General features: G+C 35.9%; 1 protein-coding gene across 2 annotated transcripts in view; it reads left to right on the top strand.

The window, feature by feature from the left end:
- The first annotated feature begins 10165 nt into the window (after window positions 1-10165).
- LOC141404833 (parkin coregulated gene protein homolog) overlaps window positions 10166-24368 on the top strand; it is a 35301-nt gene continuing 21098 nt past the window's right edge. For both annotated transcript variants that reach the window (XR_012413082.1, XM_073988570.1), the window contains exons 1-3: window positions 10166-10521; window positions 10600-10751; window positions 19257-19428. Coding sequence is in view for 1 of the 2 variants with exons in the window: in XM_073988570.1 (XP_073844671.1) it covers window positions 10266-10521; window positions 10600-10751; window positions 19257-19428 (580 nt within the window). In the remaining variant the exon portion in view is untranslated. The remainder of the gene's footprint in view (window positions 10522-10599; window positions 10752-19256; window positions 19429-24368) is intronic.

Genomic DNA, 24368 nt, shown 5'->3' with positions numbered 1-24368 from the left:
ATAGTATTGGATACAACGTCCTCTTCTGGATTTATCGTTCTGTTTTCTATTTCTGGCCCTTGATGATGGAACATATTGGATTAATGTTTTTACATGCATACCTTTTTCCTCCCATGTCATTCTCCAAAATCGTTTAAAAATATCTCTTCTATTTTCATCGGAGATCTGCGAACATTTCACGGAAATTATTTTTTTCACAAGCACCGTTCCTTTAATGTACGTGGTTTTTTGCTACATTGTAATACCAAATAGCGTCCTTTTTTGTCTTTCCAAGATTTCTGTCCCAACTCCCTGCATCTTTTGTTTTTGTCTACAAACCATGTAGAATCATCATCATGAAATTTCTTCCTGCGTTTAGGAAGTTCATCATCTGAGCTTTCAGAACACTGTGAAAACCATAGGGAACTAGACCCATGACACCGTCGTCTAATTCCATTCCAAATTCATACTGCCCGTTGTTAGCAGAAACCATGATGCCTTCGTAGTTTAATAACATTTCAATCAATTAACATTTTAGAATCATTAAACATTGCACTTACGCGTCCGTTAGAATGTATTACTTTATTGAATTCAGAATACAAACTAATATCGTTATGTGAATAAATGTCCCTGGAGAAAGCACAAATTACCAGCCTACTTGGTTCAGTTAATAAAGTTAAGTAAGATATGCGATAGAAAAAACAGTAAAAATTAAGATTTTTATACCCTCAGCCTTTAGGCTAAAGAGGGTATTTACACTTTGATACGACCAAAAATGTGCCTCATCGAAATAATGGTTTTAGACCCCAAGTATGTTTGTACGATATCCGTTTAAGACAATTTTGAGTAGATCTAGCAATGTCCGTCTGTCTGTCTGGCAGGCTGGTGCGCACGATAACTCTCGAACGGATCAATCGATTCGGTTCAAATTTTGGGTATCGAAATATTTTGTCCAGATTCGATTTAAGTTCGAAGATGGGCCATATAGGTCCACTCCTTAAGGTACCTCTCCCACAAATGTTCAAAAATTGTCGCAAAACTTGTGCGCACGATAACTCTTGTAGGGAATAACCGATTTGGTCCATACTTTGCACATCGTGTAATTTCTACCAAACTTAGATGAGGTTTCAATATGGACTCAATCGGTCCACTCCTTCGGGTACCTCCCACACAAAATTTCGGAAAAGTTCAGTTTAGGACCTGGTCTCGAATCGCTTTGATTTTTGTTTACGCAAGTTGTATTTGCTGTCCTCTATACGACGCTGTAAGTTTTATTAGGGGCAAGTCCATACTTCCTGAGAAAATAGCCTGAAAGTTACAAGAAACCCTATGACACCGTGTGTAATGGTTGGAGCGCAAGATAACTCTCGAACGGATCTGCCGATTCGGTCCAAAATTTGGCTTTCGTAATATTTTGTCCAAACTTAGTTCAAGTTCAAAGATGGATTATATCGGTCCACTCCTTCCGGTACCTCCCCCACAAAAGTCGGAAAATTTGTGCGTACGATAACTCTTGAAGGGAATAACCGATTTGGTATATACTTTGCACATTATGTAATTTCTACCAGGCTTAGATGAGGTTTCAATATGGACTCAATTGGTAAACTCCTTCGAGTACCTCCCACACAAAATTTCGGGAAAGTTCCGTTTAGGACCTGCTCTCGAATCGCCTTGGTTTTTGTTGTAGCATCTTGTATTCACTGTCCCCTATACGAAGGTACAAGTTTCCTCCGGGGCAAGTCCATACTTCCTGAAAAAATAGCATGAAAGTTGAAAAACAAACCCTATGACACCATGTTTATGGGTGGAAGCGCAAGATAATTCTCGAACGGAAATACCGATTCCGGCCAAAATTTGGCCTTCGTAATATTGTTTCCAAACTTACTTTAAGTTCGTAGATAAGCCATATCGGTCCACTCCTTCAGGTACCTACCACACAAATAATAATGAAATATTCGGAAAAGTTGTGCGCACGATAACTCTTGATGGGAGTGACCGATTTGGTACATACTTTACACATTCTCATAATAACTACCAGATATAGATCAGGTTCCAATACGGACTATATTTGTCCACTCCATCCCGTACCTCCCACACAAAATTTTGGATAAGTTCACTTTAAGACCTGCTATTGAATCACTTTGATTTTTGTTGAAGCAACTTACATTCGTTACCTCAATTACGATGCACATTGGGCCCAATGGCAGGTTTCTGAGGCAAAAAGTCTAGTTTTGAAGTCATATATTTGTATAAATTAGTAACGGGATTAGATTCTTAACACTTTGAGCCACTTAGAAACAAAATCATTTCAACCTGGCAACGCTTCGTGGTCACATACCGAGCTGTCAAAGATATTGCATGTTACTTTGTAAAATTTTATAAAAATTTATCCAACGAAGAACAAATTTGTTTCGCTCGGCAATTAAAAACCGCTGATTTAATAAACAGTTTTTTTAATGGATAAAACGTGTAAAGGTATATAAATTAATATTCTGATTAAGAAATAAAAGAAGTTAGATTTGGTAAGGAATATTTGAAGTAGACTTGTGGTGTATTTTTTGTGTAGTTCGTATTGTAGTTTAAATAGTTTTTGGAATAAAACACGCGGTATTGCGACGTATTGTCGAAACTATATATATCTGATAGAAGGTAATAGTGAGTACTATATGTGTAAAAAAATTTCATGTCCGTATGGATCCGAATACTTATAGAAAATTACTTACATATAGCGTGACACTTAAAAATGTGGATATTTTAATTTATTAGACTGGGTTGGGACTGGACGATGCTCAATATGACACAAGTCGCCAAATTTTATAGTAATCTTATCCGAGTTACACCAAGCATTGAAATCTTCAATATTCTAGATCTTTAAATTTAATAACTGGTACTACAAACACCTACTAAATTTCAAGATCTTAACCTGTAATTATAAAGTTTTCAAATAACGGACGCGATCGCGGTTTTCTACTTCCAAAACATAAATTAATGATAGAGGTCACAATTACTATTGTTTTGTATACCAATGCGTCTAATAATCTCTGAGATTTCGCGTTTGGCTAAAACTTGTTGTGGGGGAGGTCCCCCACCCCCTCCATTTTTCGGTATAAAAAGTACCTTACGATCTATTCTCAGACCTTATGAATCTACAAACAAAATTTTATCAAATTCGGTCCAGCCATTTCAGAAGATTTATATTTCGAACATCATGGTATACCTGAAAAGGTTTCTATATATATGTAGATATATATCTGAACCGATCAGAGCCAAATTTTCAGGACCCGATTCTAACCTGAACAGGATTTACCATATCAAATTTTAAGGCGATCGGATGCAAATTGTGACCTTTGTGGGGCTTAAAAATAAAATCGGATTAAATCGGATGAAACATATACATGAAAACTATATCTATATCTGAACCGATTCTTACCAAATTTTGCAGAAGTACTTTTATGCCCATTAAAAACATTGGAACGAAATTTGGTAGCTCTAGCTGCTTCCAGTGACTTGTTGCCTCAAAAACCTGTCATTGGGCCCAATGTGCGATGGTAAAAGTTGTTTCAGGGGCAAGTCCATACTTCTTGAGAAAACAGCCCGAAGGGTGTAAAAACCCCCTATGGCACCCCCATGGTCTATGTTTGCCCATTCCTTTAAGTACCTTTTCCGCAAAATTTTTGAACTTTAATCCTAATCAACATTTTTGTCGGTTCATACGACAAAAATTTTGAAACCCCCTAAATACATAAGTTTTTTGTGAAAAAAAGTGTTTCAATTTGCAAAGGCTGAGGGTATATCTCTGTCGGCAAAGCAGACTGATACTTTTTTACTTGTTTTACAAATTTTTCAATATGTTAGGCATTTGTACACATACAGCATCCTAATTGGTATCAATGAAAGGCAGAAGTCCATCTTTTATAATCAGTTCGCTTATAGAGGAAAATAGATTTCAATTGTAAATTTTCGTTGCAATATAGAAATTGTACCCCAAAAAAGGATGGCGTTAAACATTATATCTGAACTACATTAGTTGTAGTATTCTTTTAAAATATAAATATTCTTGTGGACTTACGACATTTTCGTACTCAAATTTGTTTTGTGGACTTAGGACCTTTTCCGACAAGGGCAAAACATATAGAAAAACGCGACATACTACCATTTTCTTTGTATCATACGACGTGTTTTGACTTGTACTATCATCCTGTACCAAAAACGCGATTTCCAAAAAACTACTTATCGCTCATTAACTCAAAGAGTGACACATTTCAAAAAATCAAGTTTCGAGAAAAATGCGTTTTAAGTTGCCGATTGAAATTTGACTGCTTGGACCATCTTTTGTAAAGAGCTACCCAGATATCAGTGTTAAATTTCTGTGCAAGATCAAGTAGGATTTGAAGTGTTTTAGTGCTTCATAAATTCAAAAAACTTTTTTTTTGTTAATTTATGCCAAACTCCTAGAGAATAAGCTGTAAATCCTTGAGTTTTACAGATATCAACTTAAAAATTTGACACAAGATAAAGTAGAAGTCGTAAAAAAATAGAAATTGCTAACTCCAAAAAACTATTTTTTGAGTTGTGCCACTCTTTGAGTAAATGAGCGATATGATCGTAAAGACATAGAAAAACAATGATGCAAATAAACAATTATTAAATCAGTGATGTCATCTCGAAACACTACAAGGTCCTCCTTGCAATATAATGATCACTTTTGACTTTGAAGTTTACCTGAACGCTATAAATATGTTCGAAAAATCCAAACTATAACAAAAGAAGTCTTATAATAATGGGGAAAAGTCCATATTTACATTCGGCAATTTTCCTTGCGGCAATTGTCAGTTCGATGGAGAGAGAGGTGAGGCATATGGTAACCCTTTGCCTCTCAACACCCTCTCTCACCAACTAACTGACAATTGCCGCAAGCAAAATTGCCGAACGTAAATAAGGACAAAATCTTGTTTAGAAAACATTTAAAATAATGTAAATTACGAGGAAAGGGGAGGAGATTTCTATTAGTGAGACCTTAGTCTCTTCTTACCCCCCAACCTTGCCTACCTTCGCTGACGCACAAGGTCGTCGGTGTGAATTGGAACCAACTGAAGACAATTCAGTTTTTCCAGTGATGTTATTCCTTGATCGTCATCAAAGCATGCGAAACGGAAGAGTAGACAGGCTGTGGCATTGTCGACTACTTCACAATATGATGCTGAAGATCTTAGAAGACCCAATCCTCTTCCCGAACACTGGCCGAGGATTCGTTATGATCCCAGACTCCAAAGATGCAGTTAAATCATATGTACAAGTGATCTGGAAGTGCATCAAATTATGCATTTTCACTCATGATTTTTACAGGAGCGTGACTACTGAAAAATGCACTCCATTAGCACTGCATTTTAACTAAGCCTTTAGAGTAGAATAGGAAGCAGTCCAATTTGCATCCAAAGCACGTGGTTTGATGCAGTGCTTTGAATTGAATTTAAAGGCACTCTTCGGAATGTTTTTATGCAGTTCAAAGATGCAATAAAAATGCAAGCCACTGCAAACTACCCCAAAAAAATAAAAAGAATTGACTGTTTGCGTAGTTGTATTTTTTTATTTTATATAAAAAAAATTAGAAATTGATGCACACTTTTTCTATCTTTCAAAAAATTCTGTAGTTGTAGGTATCTACAAATTGGCTTGTTTACTAGGGATCACTAAGTAATTGCTTGTAAAATGTATCGGAGTGCCTTTCTCACAACTCCCTTGAACTGCATCCGGATGCAATTTATATGTGAGAAATGGATGTCAATCATTGGATCGCATCCAAGTGCTGTTAAAATGTAAGGAATTGGAGTGCTTTTTTCACGACTCCGTTTGAACTGCATCAAAACATGCCGTGAAAGAACTAGTCTACATTGCACTACTTCCTATTTATTTAGCTGGGGTATGCGCTTCTGGTTTTTGAGCAGACACCACTGTTTAAACCCTATTTATTTGGTCCACACAGTTACAGCTGTGTTCAAAATAATAGGAGTGCTCATTAACACCAAGGGAATGGTCGAATAAACATGGTTAAACATACCCATTTTGGTTTATTTTGAATTTGTTTAACATTGTTGACATCCCAACAGTTAATTCATCAGCAGAAATGTGGTAATCTGTTTTAAATTATTTACTGTTTACACCAACATTATAAATCGCCTTCAAAATAGTTGTTCAAAAAAATAGGAGTGCGGAAGAAAAAGGATAATAAAAATATTTTTAGTTGAGTTTAAGATCAAAAGTGTCTATATTTTAGTTGACAGTAGTGAATCCAATAGATTTTATGAGATTTGATGGCTGTTGAAAAACAAAAGATCTTTTGGAGGTAGCCTAAAAACAGGTGATTGTCCTTGCAGCGATTTTTTCCATAAATTGAGCACTTATTGGGTAACTCAATGGATTTTGTAGACAGAACTTTAGTGACTAGAGTTTTTTGATTCTCTGACTGTTATCTCGAACAATATATAATCATCGGTATCCCAGAAATTTGTGTATTTTCATCCTTGGGCCAAGTTAAAGCCGGTTTCCGTTACCTCTTTACGTAAGGATCGGTTAAAAAAAGCGTATCTATAAGGCATTAATTTCTCAATCAAGTGATGTTTTGAGGTCCTTAGCATCTTAACTGCACGCAGAATTCATTATATGGTTCATTTTTGAATAATTGGATGATTGGTACATATGAGACATTTTTCAAAACGCTTTGTTGAGAAGGAAACTTTAAAGACAAACTTTTGAAGTTGGCCTAATAGGCCGTTTACATATAACCGGGTTAACCCAGTGGGTCTGGGTTTCAAAAGTCATTTCCATTGTGTATACTTCAAATAAATCCTCATAAAGAAGGTTAACCCCGCAAAAAACTATAATATAAACGCCGTATAAGATTATTTTTATTAGGTTTTGCATCGTATAATAAACAGTTTTCTAATGAAAATAACCTAAATAAAGTATTTTTAAGTGAAAAACGTAATTTATATTGAAAAATATATTACGGCGTATGCCAACCTTAGTGCAATCCCAGCCTGCCTATCACTAAATGGTTCAAAGTACATTTCAACCGTTCACGTTTTAAACATTTTTTGAATAGAAGCGAAACTGATTGCATATACAAGGTTAGCATCCTAAGGACTTTTAAATATGATTTGGTTAGGGGAATAAATTCCTTATAGATACGATTTTTTGGACGATCCTTGCCTTAAGGGCTAATGTAAACTGTCCTTAAACTTGGCTTAAGGATCAAAATACACAAATTTATGGGATACCAATCATTATATATTGTTAGAGATAACATCCATAGCATCAAACAAATCTAATCGCTAAAGCTTTTGTCTACAAAATCCATTGAGTTGCCCAATAAATGCTCAATTTATGGAAACAATTTCTGCAAGGACAATCGCCTGTTTCTTGGCTACCTCCAAAGGACTTTTTTTCAAACAGCAATCAAATCTCATAAAATCTATTGGATTTACTACTGTTAACTAAAATATTGACAATTTTGATCCTAAACTCAACTAAAGCTATTTTATCGTCCTTTTTCTTCCACACTCCTACTTTTTTGAACAAAAACTTTAAACACGATTTATAATGTTGGTGTAAACAGTAAATAATTTAAAACAGATTGCCACATTTCTGCTGATGAATTAACTGTTGGGATGTCAACAATGTTAAACAAATTCAAAATAAACCAAAATGGGTAAGTTTAAACATATTTTTTGACAATTTTCTTTTTTTGTATGGGCGCTCCTATTATTTTGAACGCAACTGTAGGTCTAAACCCTGCTTGTTCTTTGCGTGGACATTTGTCTAGTGGATCGAGTATGAGGTGAGTATAATTCTGTTAAAGATTTTGTTGCTTTACTATTTTTAATAGTCCCAATTTACATTAGGCGAGTTTACTTGCGGCAATTGTCAGTTTGATGGAGAGAGAGTTGAGGTATATGGTAACCCTTTGCCTCTCAATACCCTCTCTCACCGCTTCTATTTCACTTATTGAGCAAGTACCCGAATTTATATACATACATATTCAGTAGGGCGGTTGCTGGTGTGGCGTTGTACTCCATCGTTATTGAACTCGGTAGCTCGTTCGGTAGTGCGATTTAGGATATTCTCAAAGTCCTGCTTCCATCTTTTGAGCCGGGCGTATGTGTTCTCGGATATTGCGTTTTCCCTGAAACTTTTGGGGACTTTCTCTTCGATGATATTCTCTACAGTCAATCATTTCGTCAAGTTCTCCCCCCCGTACTCCCCCTTTGAATTTAAATTCTGGTGACCGCCAAGGGGTATCCCAAACTATAAACACTGGGATGAAAATATTTGTCATGCCAATTAAACAGAGGTTTTGGTGGTCGACGGTGTCGAACGCTTTTGAATGGTCAAGGAGGACTAAGAAACATACCTTATTTTCATCAATATCATCCGAATCTATTAGGGGTGATATTGATGAAAATAAGGTATGTTTCTTAGTCCTCCTTGACCATTCAAAAGCGTTCGACACCGTCGACCACCAAAACCTCTGTTTCAAACTACGCCATTTTTTCAGCTTTACTACTACATCAACAAAGCTTATAATGTCCTATCTCACTAATAGAACACAATCCGTTTATATTGGGTCATCGAAATCGAAACCATTAGCAGTTGGAAAAGGAGTACCTCAAGGATCCATTGTTGGTCCACTTCTTTTTTCAATGTATGCCAATGATCTCCCTGATCAACTAGTTTACAGTAGAGTACATATGTACGCTGACGATGTTCAAATTTATTTGAGCAGCCAACTGAATGATATTAGTCAGTCCCTTGTTAAACTCAACAGTGATCTGCACAATGTATGTGAATGGGCCAAGGCAAATGGTCTAGTTTTAAATCCTACTAAATCAAAATGTTTGATTATACACAAAAATAAAAAAATGTCTTTGCAAAATATCGACGTATATGTTAACAACGAAAAGGTTGAAGTTGTACCCACTGCCAAAAATTTAGGGGTTGTATTTAATAATTCACTCAGTTGGTCACATCACATAAACACAGCCGTTGGGCAGACATTTGCGAAATTACGTACGCTCTGGTTAACGCATTCATTCACACCACTTAAAATTCGAAGTCTCATAGCTAAAACTATTTTGGTTCCCAGGTTGCTATACGGAAGTGAACTCTTTGGAAATTGTGACACTATAAGTCGTGATAAATTAAATGTGGCGTATAACTCTATAATAAGATACGTATATGGATTAAGAAGAACCCAAAATGTTTCCCTTTACGCAAATTCTCTTTATGGGTTCAGTTTTAACTCACTCATTAAAATAAAGTCATTGCAATTCCTTCACAAGATCATAACCAAACAAACACCTAAAAATCTATTCCAAAGAGTCACATTTGGCAGATCCAAAAGAGGAAGAAGGATTAAACCTCTAAGGCGACGAAGCCTAGTTTCAGAATGGCAGTTCTTTGTTAGTTCAATACGTCTTTGGAACACGTTACCACACAATTTGCAGTGTATCAGCAACGCATATATTTTTAAAAACAAGCTTAAAAGTTTTTTTTCATCCACATCGTAAAATCAATTTATTTTGTCCCTTATTTACCGATCAACTAAGTTATCACAATTTTAATTTAAAATGTTTATTTTTATAATTTTTATAATTTGTATTTTAATTTGGAGAAATGATTGTACTTATAAACCTGTACCGTAATTTATAAGACATTGTCTTGTTGTGCAGGTATAAATAAATAAATAAATAAATAAATAAATAATTTAAAATACATTACATTCCTTGAATAGTCTTTTGAATTAACCAATTGAAAGTTACTTTGCAATGTAATTGTCTACATTCCAGGAGTCTTGGAATTGCGTGATTTGCAACACTATAAACTATGAAAAACAGTGAATGAAATCATTGAACCCACCATACACACTCCCACCAATGGAAGCAAATAGGTAGTTGGTATATAAAACATACACAAAAGGAATCTTTTACCAAGAATTCAACAACAAATTTGGTTGTATAAGCCGGGCCGCCAAGTTTGTTTACAAACATTCATTCATTCCAATTGCCACATTTCTAGAAGTTATTTCTCTTCACACTCTCATAATTGGTTCTCTTAGCAACGTCTATTGTTATGGAAAATCAGTGGTTAAGGGGTGGTTTATATGAAAAATTTCTATGAAAATAACTTTAGTTGTTTGCAAGAATTCCAAGAGAAAAGTTTACAAGAATTTCAGGTCCATTCATTACCAACCATCAATTTGTATATCAACAAATTTAAAATATCTAATAATGGCTTATACAGCTCGTCCAAATTACAAACGTTCTTTGGAACATAACTTTGATTGCTGCATAGCTTCGCGAGAACCTTTTCGTTATCGTTCAAAATCAGCAAATCCACCAGTTGGCAATAAAACACTTTATTCGGTACCGGTCTCAGCAGCTAAAACTCGTTATGTTCCCCCTTTTTCCATACAAACAAAACAAAGAAACACAAAAGTGGTTGATGCTCCCATGGTCAAGGGACCATTGTCGACGGATCAGAAAAGTAGGATTTTTCTTACGTTCTTAATGCTAATTGTTATCTTATTTCATTTTCCGTTTTTTTTTCATTTTCTCCAAAAAGCTATACGTCTATCGGTGACCAAAGTTAAATTGGCTTCTAATAATGATTTATGTAAACCACATCGTAGTTCATCGTTCCGGATGTATTTCGACCGTGGTGATTTACCCATAAAAATGGAATATTTATGTGGTGGTGATAAAATCGGTTGGACGGTAAGTAAAATATCTAAAACATGTGAATGGACAATTTAAATGATGAGTTGTATATTGACAAAATTAAGTTATGAATCAAATATTTACTTAGAAAAATTAAGCTGAGTGACGACGATTTGTAGACTACAATCGGTTCGGAATAGGCCAGTATGAAAGATGGAGACCATTGTATGGTTTTGTATCTTTTTGAATTCAAAGATATCCAAATTTCCTATATTAATACGCCCAATCCAAACACTCACACAAACACTTAGAGCCGTTCATATATCGTATCTTTTAAGTCCATTTTTCTTATCCCTTACTTTAAGAAAAGTAAGAAACAAAGATTGCATTACCAAGGATTTGTTATAACATTTTCCATTTAACATTAACGTTTGGTCTGTTCCTTTACCTTTAAAAATGGTAAAACCGGCAAAAGTTGTAAACTGTTCTCATATGAATTGTATGGTGTCTGAAGTTTAGGAACACTTTTCAAGTAAAAAGTTGTAAAACTTGAAGATTCTTGCACGTAAAGGAACAGAGCTGTAAAAATATGGCAATAACGAGCCAAAAACCATTATTGAAATCTGATTGGTTGATTAAAATTTTCGGTCAAATTTTCCTTTGTAATGGTGTAGCTTACTCTCGGGCGGAAAACATTGGCGGTTTGGCGGATTTACGTGTCGACCGTATAACTTTAAAGCCTTAATTAGTATGATGCCCGTTCATATCGTTTGAAATCTTCGATTATTTGTGCAGGACAAGAGCAGAAGAGATCCTCAAGCGTTTCCTCGACTTCTGCAGCAGCTGCGGAAACGAAGAAGATGAGGAAACGCTTGAGGATCTCTTCCGGTCTTGTCCTGCACAAATAAATCGAAGAACACCGGCGCTCTGAATAATTGTATCAATGCTAAAATATGGGTATATGTATAGTAAGAAAAACAGCAACACAGTGGGCGCCAGCAGAATGCTATTCAACTACTCCCATTGGAGCCTTCAGGAGCTCGTTAGAGGATGACCATGTAGAAACTACTCTGCAGGTTATCTGCAAGACCTTAAAGCGCTCGGCACATACGATGCGTTGAGCGTCGCGGTACAACAACCACATGAAAAAAGTGTAAATGATGCCAAGTTTTTTGAAAAGCAACAATGTGGCTGACGCATTAAAGTTAAACATAATTTAACTTTTTTGGGACAACGGGTGTCCCAACGTGTGGTGGGATTGAGCTTCATATTCACAGCTTTTCGGCCTTGTCGATGTCATGTTCAACGTCATATCTACTCGGACCAGATGGCCGTATGAACTTGATTTCAGCAGATTGGGGTCGCCACACTCTATTTTAGGCAACCAAACTCTGGCACGAGGTCTCACCGTGATTTCCTACGCAAGGGTCAGCCTCAGGTCGATGTCGTCCCAAGCATTGCTACGGTTAGGTTAAAGTACGTCTTGTGGTCCATTGTGTTCATCCTAATAGAGTGCCGAAAAAAATTATAGAAAATAGATATTGTGGACAGAGGATGCAGAAATTATTACAGAATTTAAAAATTATATTGATGAGTGTAGGTGTTAAGGCTTGGGTACATAAGCTGCCTCGCCTGCATAATTTCTGACATAACAAAAATTAAAGAATAAAGAAGGCCGATCCAATTTCGAACTAGGTTGCCCTTTTCTATTTTTATTCAAAGATGTCAATATTACAAGATAGGAAAAGTCAATTGTTAAAAATTAACTGTAGAGGGAGTTAACCTCTGTTGCTACGACATCATAGCAACATTCTGTTAAATGAAAACTGTTACTCATTGGAATATTGACAAGAAAAACATTAAAACTCAAATTTTAAGGCGTTGACTTTTGTTTTTTTATTAAATAAAAAATAAGAAATAGTGAAGAAATAAATTTCAGCCACAAAACACAACGTTAATGTTTTCTGCCGCGAGAAATGGGAATCAAAAACTATTGACATTGCTGTTATCATTTCCAATGAGTTGTGTAGCCATCTGAAACCAAAATGTGAAACTATTATCATATGTTTTTGGAAAATGCATTTGTTCGGGTCTTTATTACTTTACGTCTTTGTTTTATTCTTTTATCATAAGCAAGACAAGCAGGCAAGCTGCTTATGAACTCAGGCCTGTATGAAGAAGGAAGGCCATTTCAGACCCTTGGTAAGGAGAAGCAGGTTTGCACGGTTTAGCAGGAGGTTATCAGAGATTGGATCGTGCGTTTATCCATGATTCGCAGTCTTCGAGTCGTGAGCATTGGACAGCGACATAATAAGTGCTCGATTGTCAATGTTTTTTCTTCATCTTCGCATAACCTGCAGTAGTCAGCAGTATCACCTCCTTCACATTTGCAGGACAATGATCATATCCTGCAGTGGACTATTCCCACCGTTAGTTTCGGGTCAGATTTCTTCATGGAAAGCTGAGATGTAGTTCTTTGCTTGGAGGGGGTTGGCCAGATATTAGTGTCTCCAGAGCGATCTTGCAGTCGAAAACCGCAGCAGGCTTGATAGTATGTGAACTGAGTGATTTAAGGATCGCTTCACTATCCACGTATATAGTGTCGGGTCCAACTTCTTCCCTTTTCAAATTGCCTATCAGTTTTGTGGCTTTTTTTGATTGCAAAGATCTCGACTTGGAAGAAATTACTGTTTTCGTTCAGTTTATAACGTTGTAGATGCCTGCTCCTGCTCCCTATACCGAATAGAGGTGGGGAGATGCGGCCCCAGGCCTCCCTGTACATTAATCAAGTCGAAGTGCCGTTGTGGTGATACATAATCACTGATTACTCCCAATCCCAATGGTAGCCCTATCATGCAGTGTGACCATATTCGGTGCCATGAATATGCACTCTTGTCTGCCAGTTCTTGCACCACCAGATTATATGGATGAAGATTGGGTAGTACATTGAGAGCCGCTTGTGGAATGCTGATTCCAAGGTCCAGCAATCTTTCTACTTGACTTCCCCCTTTGGGAATGAACTCACTGTGACAATAAACACAAACTCTGAAATATGTTCAAGATGTGGTATCAATACAGCATTAACCAACCACTACGAATGTACGAATTTAAGCGCTTTGTTTGTGGGTCTCAAAGACGCAAGAGCTTCACTATCGATAAACGTCGTGTCGGTTAAAGCATTGCTAAAAATTAAAAAAACAAGCAGCACCAGCTTCTTCATTGAAACTTATGCCTTGTTCATACTAAAGCTAATTCGCTCTAAGTACATATTTATCGAAATAAATTAAATATAACAGGCAAAATCATGGTTCAATTATTAGAAGGTTGGGCAGGTTCATGAAATTATAAAAAAAAAACAACTCTGGTGCCGGTTTGCTTATAACAAGAGCTCTGTTCCTTTACGTGCAAGAATCTACAAGTTTTACAACTTTTTACTCGAAAAGCGTTCCTTTAGTACGTGTTTAGACACACAAGTTTCTCGGGAAAGTAAATTGAGTTTTTTGGGAGAGAGCGGAGAGGAAAGAGCTCCTCAATACTCTTTCCTACCCCCTATTGCCTAAGAACTGAATTTACTTTCCCGAGAAATTTGTGTGTCTAAACACGGACTTACTTCAGACACGATACAATTCATATGGAAGCAGATTACAACTATTGCTACTTTTGCCGGTTTTACCACTTTCAAAAGTAAAGGAACAGACCAAAGGTAAATTCATATAAGGTATATGCAAGAATTACAACAACTAACAAATTTACAAAAACAACATTGTTGTTGTTGAAAATTAATTGTCAAAGATATATTGAATAATAGGGTCGTTCCAAAAATTTTTTCAGGGAAAACATAAATACATTTTGAAAATCATCTAAAATAAAACAAATTTGAATCAAAATGTAAATATAACGCATTCAGAACTCTCGTAGGTAATTTTTATTACACGTTTATGATGAAAATAAGTATTTTATGGTAGAAAATTTCGAAGTTTCAAAATTCACGAGTAGACCCTATTACATTTTGAAAACCAAATTTACAAAAAAAAAAAGTAAAAATACAGCTGATTGTCACTTCTACCTTCTATAAATGTGCCTTGACCTGTTGCATGGTTTTGTTTATTTGAAATATTGTCAAATATTCAAATTGAAATAAATTATGTATGCATGTCCACGTTTGCCCCCATATAACGGTACCTGCAGATTTTAGTTCAGAAAACTTTGGAGGATATAAAACGTTCGGCTCGGCCCAATGGACACTGAGCTCACCGGGGTCATCTTGGGAGCTACCTTTAACATCCGTTAAGGGTAGCGAGCTAGCATGTTTACTCATAAAAACGTTAAAACTTGAGTTGGGCATTGGACTAATAACACAACCCTCCCAAACATCGTACTATGAAAGGACAGAAAACAATCCCTCTGTAGATGAAGACCCCCGCAAACGTTGTATGTATCATAAACTGCGAATCGGCGCCTGGATTGTTCCGAATATTTATAGAAGTGCGGTTTACGCACTGGAAGATGAACTTGAAAAATATATGTCCTATACAGGAAATAAGATGGATTTGGAAAGGCGTTACAACAACACCTAAAGGTGACCACTGTATTACAGCTGCCATTAAAATAAAGCCTGAGTTTGGTGCAGATTTGTTGTTGGTCGGAGGTGAAAGCGTCTGGTATGCGGCTTCATTTCAGTGATTGAAAGACTTGCTACAATTCGTACAGAAGCTAAATTTTTCAGCATCAGTTTTATTTGTGCTCATGCACCCACAGAAGACAAGGACGATCCGACCAAATACATACATCTGTATTTTATGAGCGCTTAGAAGAAAGGAATGAGGCTGATAGAATTAGCAGCGGCAAAAGCATGGTAGTTTGCAGTAACAGATTCAAAACGGAAGTTTGACATCAGCAAGCTGCAATCATAACACATATCCACAGCATTTCCACTCATCTGGCCAAATTGCTTAACTAAAGTATTCTCGACAATGTTGAAGTCATTTCTGTTTTCAAATATCTTCTTCTATTTGTCTCCTTCTTTGTCTTCTATTTGTATTTATCAATATTAAATTTGGTTTTAAATAAATTTATTTTGTCGTTTGTCAACCTTGTAAAAACTGTTTTGACACAATAGGAGGACCTCAAGAAAAAATTGTAATCAGATGTTTGCTCTGTCCTACCCATGTTACCCAGGTAGTGGCATCGTAAAATTTTGAATATGTTATGTCAAAACTTTCTTTATGTTGTTGGGAAATTACAACAAAAATATTTTTTTTTATAAAGGGATTTGACTTATCATATTCGATCAGCTGGTGTGATACCACTACCTGGTAGTTCTGCCATGGTCCTACCTTGTAATGATTGTACCATGAGGCAAAATATAAAATTTAAAAATGTATTAAAAACACAAACATTTTTAGAAAAACTGCAAAACATGAATGAAAAGTAAACGGTTCAACGATTGGTATACCTTCAAAGCATAGTAAATGTTGTCTTCTCTTTCATTGCATTTACATTTCTTGTCCATTGTTTCAAATTCGCGTACAAATTTAGAAACTAAAATCAAATGCCTGCCTGAAAGTCTGTATACCAAAAAGTTATTTTGGCAGGTCTCTCTCTCGTTAATTTTGAAAACAGAACATTTGAAAAATGTGTTGAAAACATCACAATTTTAAGAGAAAATAGTAAAGTGAATGAAAAGATTAGAATTTAACATAAAATAGATGTTTGAACTAATAAAATGTCAAACTATCCAGCAACCACAAAATATTTTGTGTTGCCTGATGACTGACAAAAATGAACGGCCACACTGGCAAGCAACCGATTATTTGAGGAAAACTGACCGTCACAATTGATTGTGTGTACACCACTTTAAAATGAACAAACAGAAAGTATGAAAATATGAGCTATGTATGTTGCTACGAAGTTAAAGCACTGGTATAAACATGGCATTAATATAGATACAGAAGGAAGAAGGTGGTGTTTCATACTTAATCTCATACACATGTATTGTCCATTAGTTTAAAATCGCGTAAAAAAATTAGAAACAAAAACGAAACCAATAGGCCTGCTCGATAACCCAAAAATTTGTACAAGTTTTTACAAATTTTACAAAATGCTTTTCAATAACAAACTTATTCTATAAAATAGAACTGAGAGAACTTGCAAGTATTTGCAAGAACTTTTTACTTGCAAAGTTATCGAACAGGCCAAATAACTAGAAGCGAAGAAGAATGAAGCATGTTACTATGATTGACGAATGGTGTCGTGGAAACGAGTGTATTCGTGTACGTCGTTCGACAGGCGAACAACGCATTTCAAACGCTCGTGGGAACATGCTATTAGAAAACAACTGAAATTATAGCTCTGTTCCTTTACGTGCCTGAGGTTACCATTTCTTACCATTTTTAACCTGCAAAGTGTTCCTTTACTTTTAAAAGCATACAATTTATATGAGACCAGTTCACCACTTTTACCATTTTTTGCCACTGTTACCATTTTTAAATGTAAAGGAACAGACCATATATTTGTATTCCCTTGACGCACTTGTGCGCTATAGCTTGCAAGGCAGGGTCAAAGCTTCAGATGTGTTATGCACTTGGGCCTCTGGTGCGTCCGTGCAGTTAGTGAAGTGGGTATTAGCTTGGAGATCCAGCTTTTCTAGACCGACATTTGTTCATGTACCATCTTCACGTTTGATACAGTCGACGGCTTTGTGGTCCTTTCCATGGGCGTAGCCAGGGATGATTTTTTGTCGTTGAAGGGGGGACAAATGATTATCCACAAGAACCGTTATTATATGTTTCACTGCGCTGTGATACTCGATAGCTCTTGTAGGTTTGTACAAATTGTCACAAAGCCAGCTCAGGCAACTTTGATTCTTCATTACTGCACAGTGGTGGTAGGGCAAAGCTTTTCATTCTTGTCGTTGACTAAAAAAACTGCTTGTCCTTAACGACTTCATTGAAAGGACTTTTTGTTGTAGATGAAAATGGGGTGTTGTGCTTCAACGGACGACGAAAGGTGGGAACACTTTCTATGCATTGCCCAGCTTTCGCTAACATCAAATGCTCTCGGGAAACGACAGAATACAAGAACTAAACCAAATCAAATCTGAGTAATGCTTGGTTTACATTTACGAAATCCACACGATTTCATCTGTCAATTCCTTTGTGTATACGTCAAATGAAAACTCATCTGAAATCGATTGGATTTCATTTGACGTTTGAGCAATGGAATTGACAGATGAAATCGAGTGGGTTTCTTAAATGTAAACATAGTATAACACCTTTTTTCGCCATGGTCTATAGCATGTTTTGCAGTATTTGTTTCACATTTGTACATACTGTACTCACTTTAAATACAAAATAAACAAATTTGGAGGCTTTAATAATATAAATTTCACATTAAAAGTTACTGCTGAAGCGGTGCACTTTTCATGTTAATTTCACTTTTAAGTTAAAGATAACCCGAAGGCTATAATGGCCTCAGCACAATCACTCCGTTGAGTGCCGCGTTACAACCACCACAGGGTGATGGCAAGGTTTTTGTTTTGAAGTTTTAATGTGATTGTTGTTTTTAAAGCTTGACGCACTCACATCGGACCTATTGTGCCGCGGCCTTAAATCTGTTCGAAAAACACAAACATCCTAAAAGCCTAAAGCTAAATAAATGAGCTGAAACTGATCTAGATTGCATTATTATATACTATATTTAGAAGATCCGAGGACTGAAGACAGAGAAAAATCGACTACTGTTAGAAGGATTACTTTCACTTTGAAGACTTTTCATTACTGTTACTTTAATCTTTTTAATTTTTAAAATTCTGAAAAATGACTTATTTATTCCAAACACTTACATATTTAAGGTGCCAGTAAAAATAAGGTTTAATTTGTGACCTTCACAAATGACGTTATTCTTCCAAACGGATATCACATTGTGATACCGCTTTTGACTGTCTAATGAATATCCTTGACATGAAAATATTGTTTATTTGTTGATATTAAATAAGTTTCAAACGATTGTATCATTCCGAACAGCACAGAGTGTTGTAGACTTCACACTAGGACTTTTGCCAAAAAACAAGAACAGCAAACAAACACCAATCGAAGTAGGAAAAAAACCTTTGTAACACGAAACAAATGTTTTGAATGTAATTTGCAAATTGATTTTCAACATTTGCCAACAATTCTAATATTTTGATTGATTTGCGATTTGCTAAACCAATTAATGTGTAAATATACATATTTTGGCAACAAACACACATCTATACATCGATACCTGTCGATTAAATAGATACACACCTCCGTGTTCCTTTCCCGCATTAATGACAACTTTATGAAAACACCCAAAACTATCACCAATAAGAAAGCATTTTTGTGCCCGGTGATGATGAATCCCTAAAAAGTGTGATAGTAAGGTGAGAGTGTGAGGAGGTTTACGCTCTGTTCTAGAACCTGCAGAAATCTATTATTTATGATTTTTTTATTTTTTTCCTTTATAAATTTAAAAACTATTGCAGGTTTTTATGTACATGAACACACACACTTAATTTCTATTCACTTTTCTCTTTTTCAGGTCGATATTGATAAATTGGATTACAGTCTTTATTTGCCACTGTTTTTCGATGGCCTCTGCGAAACTGAACATCCCTATAAAACATATGCTCGCCAAGGTGTATCGGATTTGTTGTTAGCTGGTGGGGATAAAATAGCTCCGGTTATACCACAACTGATATTACCGTTAAAAAGTAAGTATGATTCACAAAGTGCTGTTCTTAAACCATTTTTTAAAGTCCATTTTTGTTATCCCTTACTTTAAGAAAAGTAGGGAATAAAGTTCGCATTACCAGTGATTTTTTATTACATCTTCCATTTAATATTAATAGCCTAGACAGACGGCAGTCTTAATTTGCATTAATTTAAATTAATTTGAACATTATCCCCATTTGTATACCCTCAGCATTTATGTTAACGAGGGTATATACACTTTCATACGGGCAAAATGTGCCGCACGAAAACTCTCGAACGGATGAACCGATTTGTTCCAAAATTTGGCTTTCCCAATATTTTGTCCAAACTTAGTTTAAGTTCGAAGATGGGTTTTATCGGTCCACTCCTTCCGGTACCTCCCCAAGTAAAGTTCGAAAATGTTCGGCAAATTTGTGCGCACGATAACTCTGGAAGGTAGTAACCGATTTGGTCCATACTTTGCACTTCGTGAAATTTCTACCAAACTTCGATGTGGTTCCAATATGGACTTAATCGCTCCACTCCTTCATGTAGCTCCCACACAAAATTTCGGAAAAGTTCAGTTTAGGACCTGCTCTCGAATCGTTTTGATTTTTGTTGTAACAACTTGTATTCACGGCCCCCCATACGCCGGTTAATGTTTCATCAGGGGCTAAACCATACTTCCTGAGAAAATAGCCAAAAAGAAAATAGCCGGCACCGTTTGTAGTGATTGGAACGCAGGATAACTCTCAAACGGATCTGCCGATTTGATTCAAAATTTGGTCTTCCTAATATTTGGCCCAAACTTAGTTGAAGTTCGAAGATAAGCCACATCGGTTCACTCCTTCAGGTACCTCCCCCACAAAAGTTCAAAAATGTTGGGAAAATTGTGCGCACGATAACTCTTGAAGGGAAGGACCATACTTTACGCATCCTAATATATCTACCAGATATAGATCAGGTTTGAATATGGACTATATTTGTCCATTCCTTCGGGTACCTCCCACACCAAATTTCGGATAAGTTCACTTTAAGTTCATGACTAACTTTGATTTCTGTTGAAGCACCTTGCAATCGCTGTCTCAATTGCGACGGAAAAAGTTTTTTTTTTCAGTGGCAAGTCTATACTTCTAGGGAAAACAGCCGGAAAGTTGTAAAAAACCCCTATGGTACCATATGTAGTAGCTGGAGAGCACAATAACTCTCGAACTGATAAACCGATTTGGTCCAAAATTTGGCTTTCGTCATATTTTGTCCAACCTTACTTTAACTTCTAAAATGACCCACATCGGTCCTCTCCTTACCCAGCGTTTATACATGACCGGACAGTTGACTTCATGTATTGATTGTCAAAATACCAAAACTTGTGTGACGTAGGCGTCCCGACAACTGCAAAAACAGTTGTAAAATTATGAATAAAATCATCGGTTTCTTTTTGTTTTCGTTCACATATTTTGTTTTTGTTCATGTTCTTTTGTTTTCAACACATTTCAATAATTATCTCACACATTTTCATAAAAAAAATGTCAAAATTTTGTTAACCCGACTGTCTGTGAAAAAATGATAGACAGCTGGGAGACAAACGACGTGTTAGTAAATCAGAGTTGTATTTGAAGACAAACTGTCTGGTGTAAACGCCTAGTTAGGATACATCCCCCACAAAAGTTCAACATTTGTGTCTAAGTGCAGTTTAAGGTCTGTTCGGAGATGCTTTGGAAATGTATACCGATGGTGTTCGTTATTGTCCTGCTTACAGCGGTATTATGGTTTCCGTGGACAAGTCCATGCTTCCTGGCATACTGGTCCAAAAGTTATACGATATGACTAGTGGGCGCGATAAGATATGACTCCCAAAATAATATCCACTTCCATAATGGACTATGTCGGCTATTCCTTTAAGTACCTCCTCCGCAACACTTTTGAACTTGAATCCTAATCCATATTTTCGTCGGGAAGTTCAAATGTCCAAAAAGGCCACCGTAGATGAAAGTTTCAATTCACATAGGCTGAGGGTATATCTCTGTCGGCAAATCCGACTGATACTTTTTTACTTGTTAATGCACAATATCAAACTGAATTTTTGCTTTGATGTGTATATTTGTATACCGGGCTGTTTCGGTCAGATGTATATGAGAAAAATAAAACTAATTTATTTCATTTTTACTCTACGTTTCGTTGGTTTGATTCCAACTTCTTCAAGAGTCTTTATTGGAAATCCTTGGACAAAACATTAATTTTAGTTCCAAATCATATTTAGAAACTTTTAGTTTAAAGTTTTACTAACAATTAGTTTCTCTTACATAGTCGCGGTATTATTCTTAATTATAAAAAACTGGACTTCACAACACAAATTTTTGTATAAATAAAAATAATCACAAACTTAAATAAAAATATTGTAGCAAAACCTTAAAATAAGTCACAGAACCGTCCTTTTCAAAATATTGCAACCGAGTATTGATGTTTATACCCTAGACAGACGGCAGCGTTAATTTGCATTAACTGCCTTAATTCAAATTTGGTCTGTTCCTTTACTTTTGAAAGTGGTAAAACCGGCAAAAGTAGCAAAAGTGGTAATCTGCTTCCATATGAATTGTATGGTGTCTGAAGTAAAGGAACGCTTTTCGAGTAAAAAGTTGTAAAACTTGAAGATTCTTGCACGTAAAGGAACAGAGCTATAAATTCGTGCATTATCCACATTCTTAATGCACAAAATCAAAGGGAATTTAGAAGGCATTTAGGTATTTCAATATGGCAATACCGTAAAAGAGGCCTATATTCATATGAGGGAGAGGCAGTGTTGCCGAATTTGCTGATTTATCGTCATTTTGACGACTTTTTGTCCCAAAATTGAAAAATGACGATTTGACGATTTTATGGTCCAAAATGACGATTTTTCACGTAAGCCAGTAGTGGGATTCTGTAACTCATTTTTGCTGTTACCGACAAAAATCGGTAAAATTAAATCGCAAAATTATGACTAAAAACATAAAGAAAAGTTGGCATCACTGTTTGTGTCGGTAGAGGCTAGCGACTACTTTTTATTCATCGTTAACTTACCGAAAATGTTCGTTAATTATCGAAATTATAAGCATTTTAATTTTACCGACAATTATCGATAACAGCAAAAATGAGTTACAGAATCCCACTACAGAAATGCATGAAATAAAAGACGATAACTACATTTTGAACAAAGCTTCACGAAAGATACTAAGGAAAGCAATGTTCCTAACTTGATTTTTGAGCTTTTTTATGTTTTGTAGCAATTTCCGGACGGATTGGCTATATTTAGGCACATACATATCTGGAAAACAGGTATTTTCATAGTTTTTGCATGAGCTGAAAATTTTCGTTTAGTTTTCGAGATAAAATATTAATTATGTTTATTTTGTTATAAAAAATATGAGTCAAGCTTTACTAACTTCCTACAAATGCCCTCTTTAAGCTGTCAGCCAGTTTGAATGACAATTTTTGTCGATTTCCGACTGCACAACAACCAAAATATACGTGTACGGACAAACATGGACGGTCACACTGTCAAGCAAGCGATATTTGAGCTAACCTGCCATTTAAAATGGCAATGTGTACCCAAGCTTTACCATGCTGCATTAATGCAATCTCGATAACCATAGGAAAACTATCATTTCTGAGAGCAGTTTTTATAGCAGTATTTAAGTGATATTAGGTTAGATTTATTGCTATGGGTTGTATATTATATGTTGTCAGTCTCATTCATTCATTCATTAAACGGTAACCAAACCGAGTTTTGGACCATGTTGACGATTTTTCAAATATTGCTGACGATTTGACGATTTTTTTGACGATTTCCGATCAAAAACTGTCGGCAACGCTGGGGAGAGGGCATTTTCATGCTCTGGGACACAAGGAAAACTAAAAATTGCAGTGCAAACAACAACAAAACAGCAATCAGCTGTTTCGTAAATGCAGAAACTGTCGTCCGTCAATGCAAATTAACGATGCCGTCTGTCTAGGGCATTGGTGCTCGCGCCTTTACGCTACCGTAAATACCAGATACTCTTTAGTGTTGTTATTTCAGCAAAACATCAACGTTTGTTGTAATCTTTGAATTAATTCATCTCAGATAGTTTTTTTAATTACAATTATGTTTAAAAATTTTTAAATATCTAATGAAAACTCAAGAAAAACTAAAATATGGATTTCTCTTAAATACAGTTGTGAGCAGCCCTGGTCTAGGGTATAACGTTGCCGCTGATCAAACTTGAAAATTCTTACAAGAAAAATTTTGCTGTCAAAAACTTGTAAGTTCTCACTTACAAAAGTCTCCAAAACTCCCCAAAATTCTCTCCAAATTCGCTCTCTTTTACTTTAAAGTGGGGTACACACGATCAGTTTTGACGGTCAGTTTTGCTCAAATAATCGGTTGTGTCCCAGTGTGGCCGTTCATTTTTGTCAGTCATCAGGCAACCACAAAATATTTTGTGGTTGCTGGACAGTTTGACATTTATCGATATTTCCGAAAAATCGACAGTCAAAACTGATCGTGTGTACCCCGCTTTAAAGTTTGTTATCGAACAGAATTTTGTAAAAGTTTTTACAAATTTGTACAAACTTTTGGGTTATCGTACAGACCTATTGTCTTTGTCTTCTTTTGTATTCATAGATTCATACATTCTCTCTTGTATCGGTAAACCCTCAAGGGTATATATCTTGTTTTCGTTTTTCTCTTTATCGAGTATTTTTACATTTTTAAAATCTGAATTTAACAATTTCAATATGGCAATGCTGTTGAAAATCAATTGTCAATTCGTCGGTGTCATGCTTAAGTGTTCCATACGCCATTTTTGACATTTTGAGATAAAGGTACCTTACAAGGTTTTGAACCATGTTCTTTCAGATTTTTTGGTCGGTTTTTCTCTATCTCTTATAGTTTCTGAGATATTCAGATGCCAGTATGTTTCATATCCGCTTTGTGACCCAA

Source organism: Musca autumnalis, unplaced genomic scaffold, assembly GCF_047663935.1.
Source record: "Musca autumnalis isolate F117 unplaced genomic scaffold, ASM4766393v1 scaffold_5, whole genome shotgun sequence".
Taxonomy (NCBI): Eukaryota; Metazoa; Arthropoda; class Insecta; order Diptera; family Muscidae; genus Musca; species Musca autumnalis.
The sequence above is the reverse complement of the archived record's forward strand: the minus strand, read 5'-3'. Positions and strand labels throughout refer to the sequence as shown.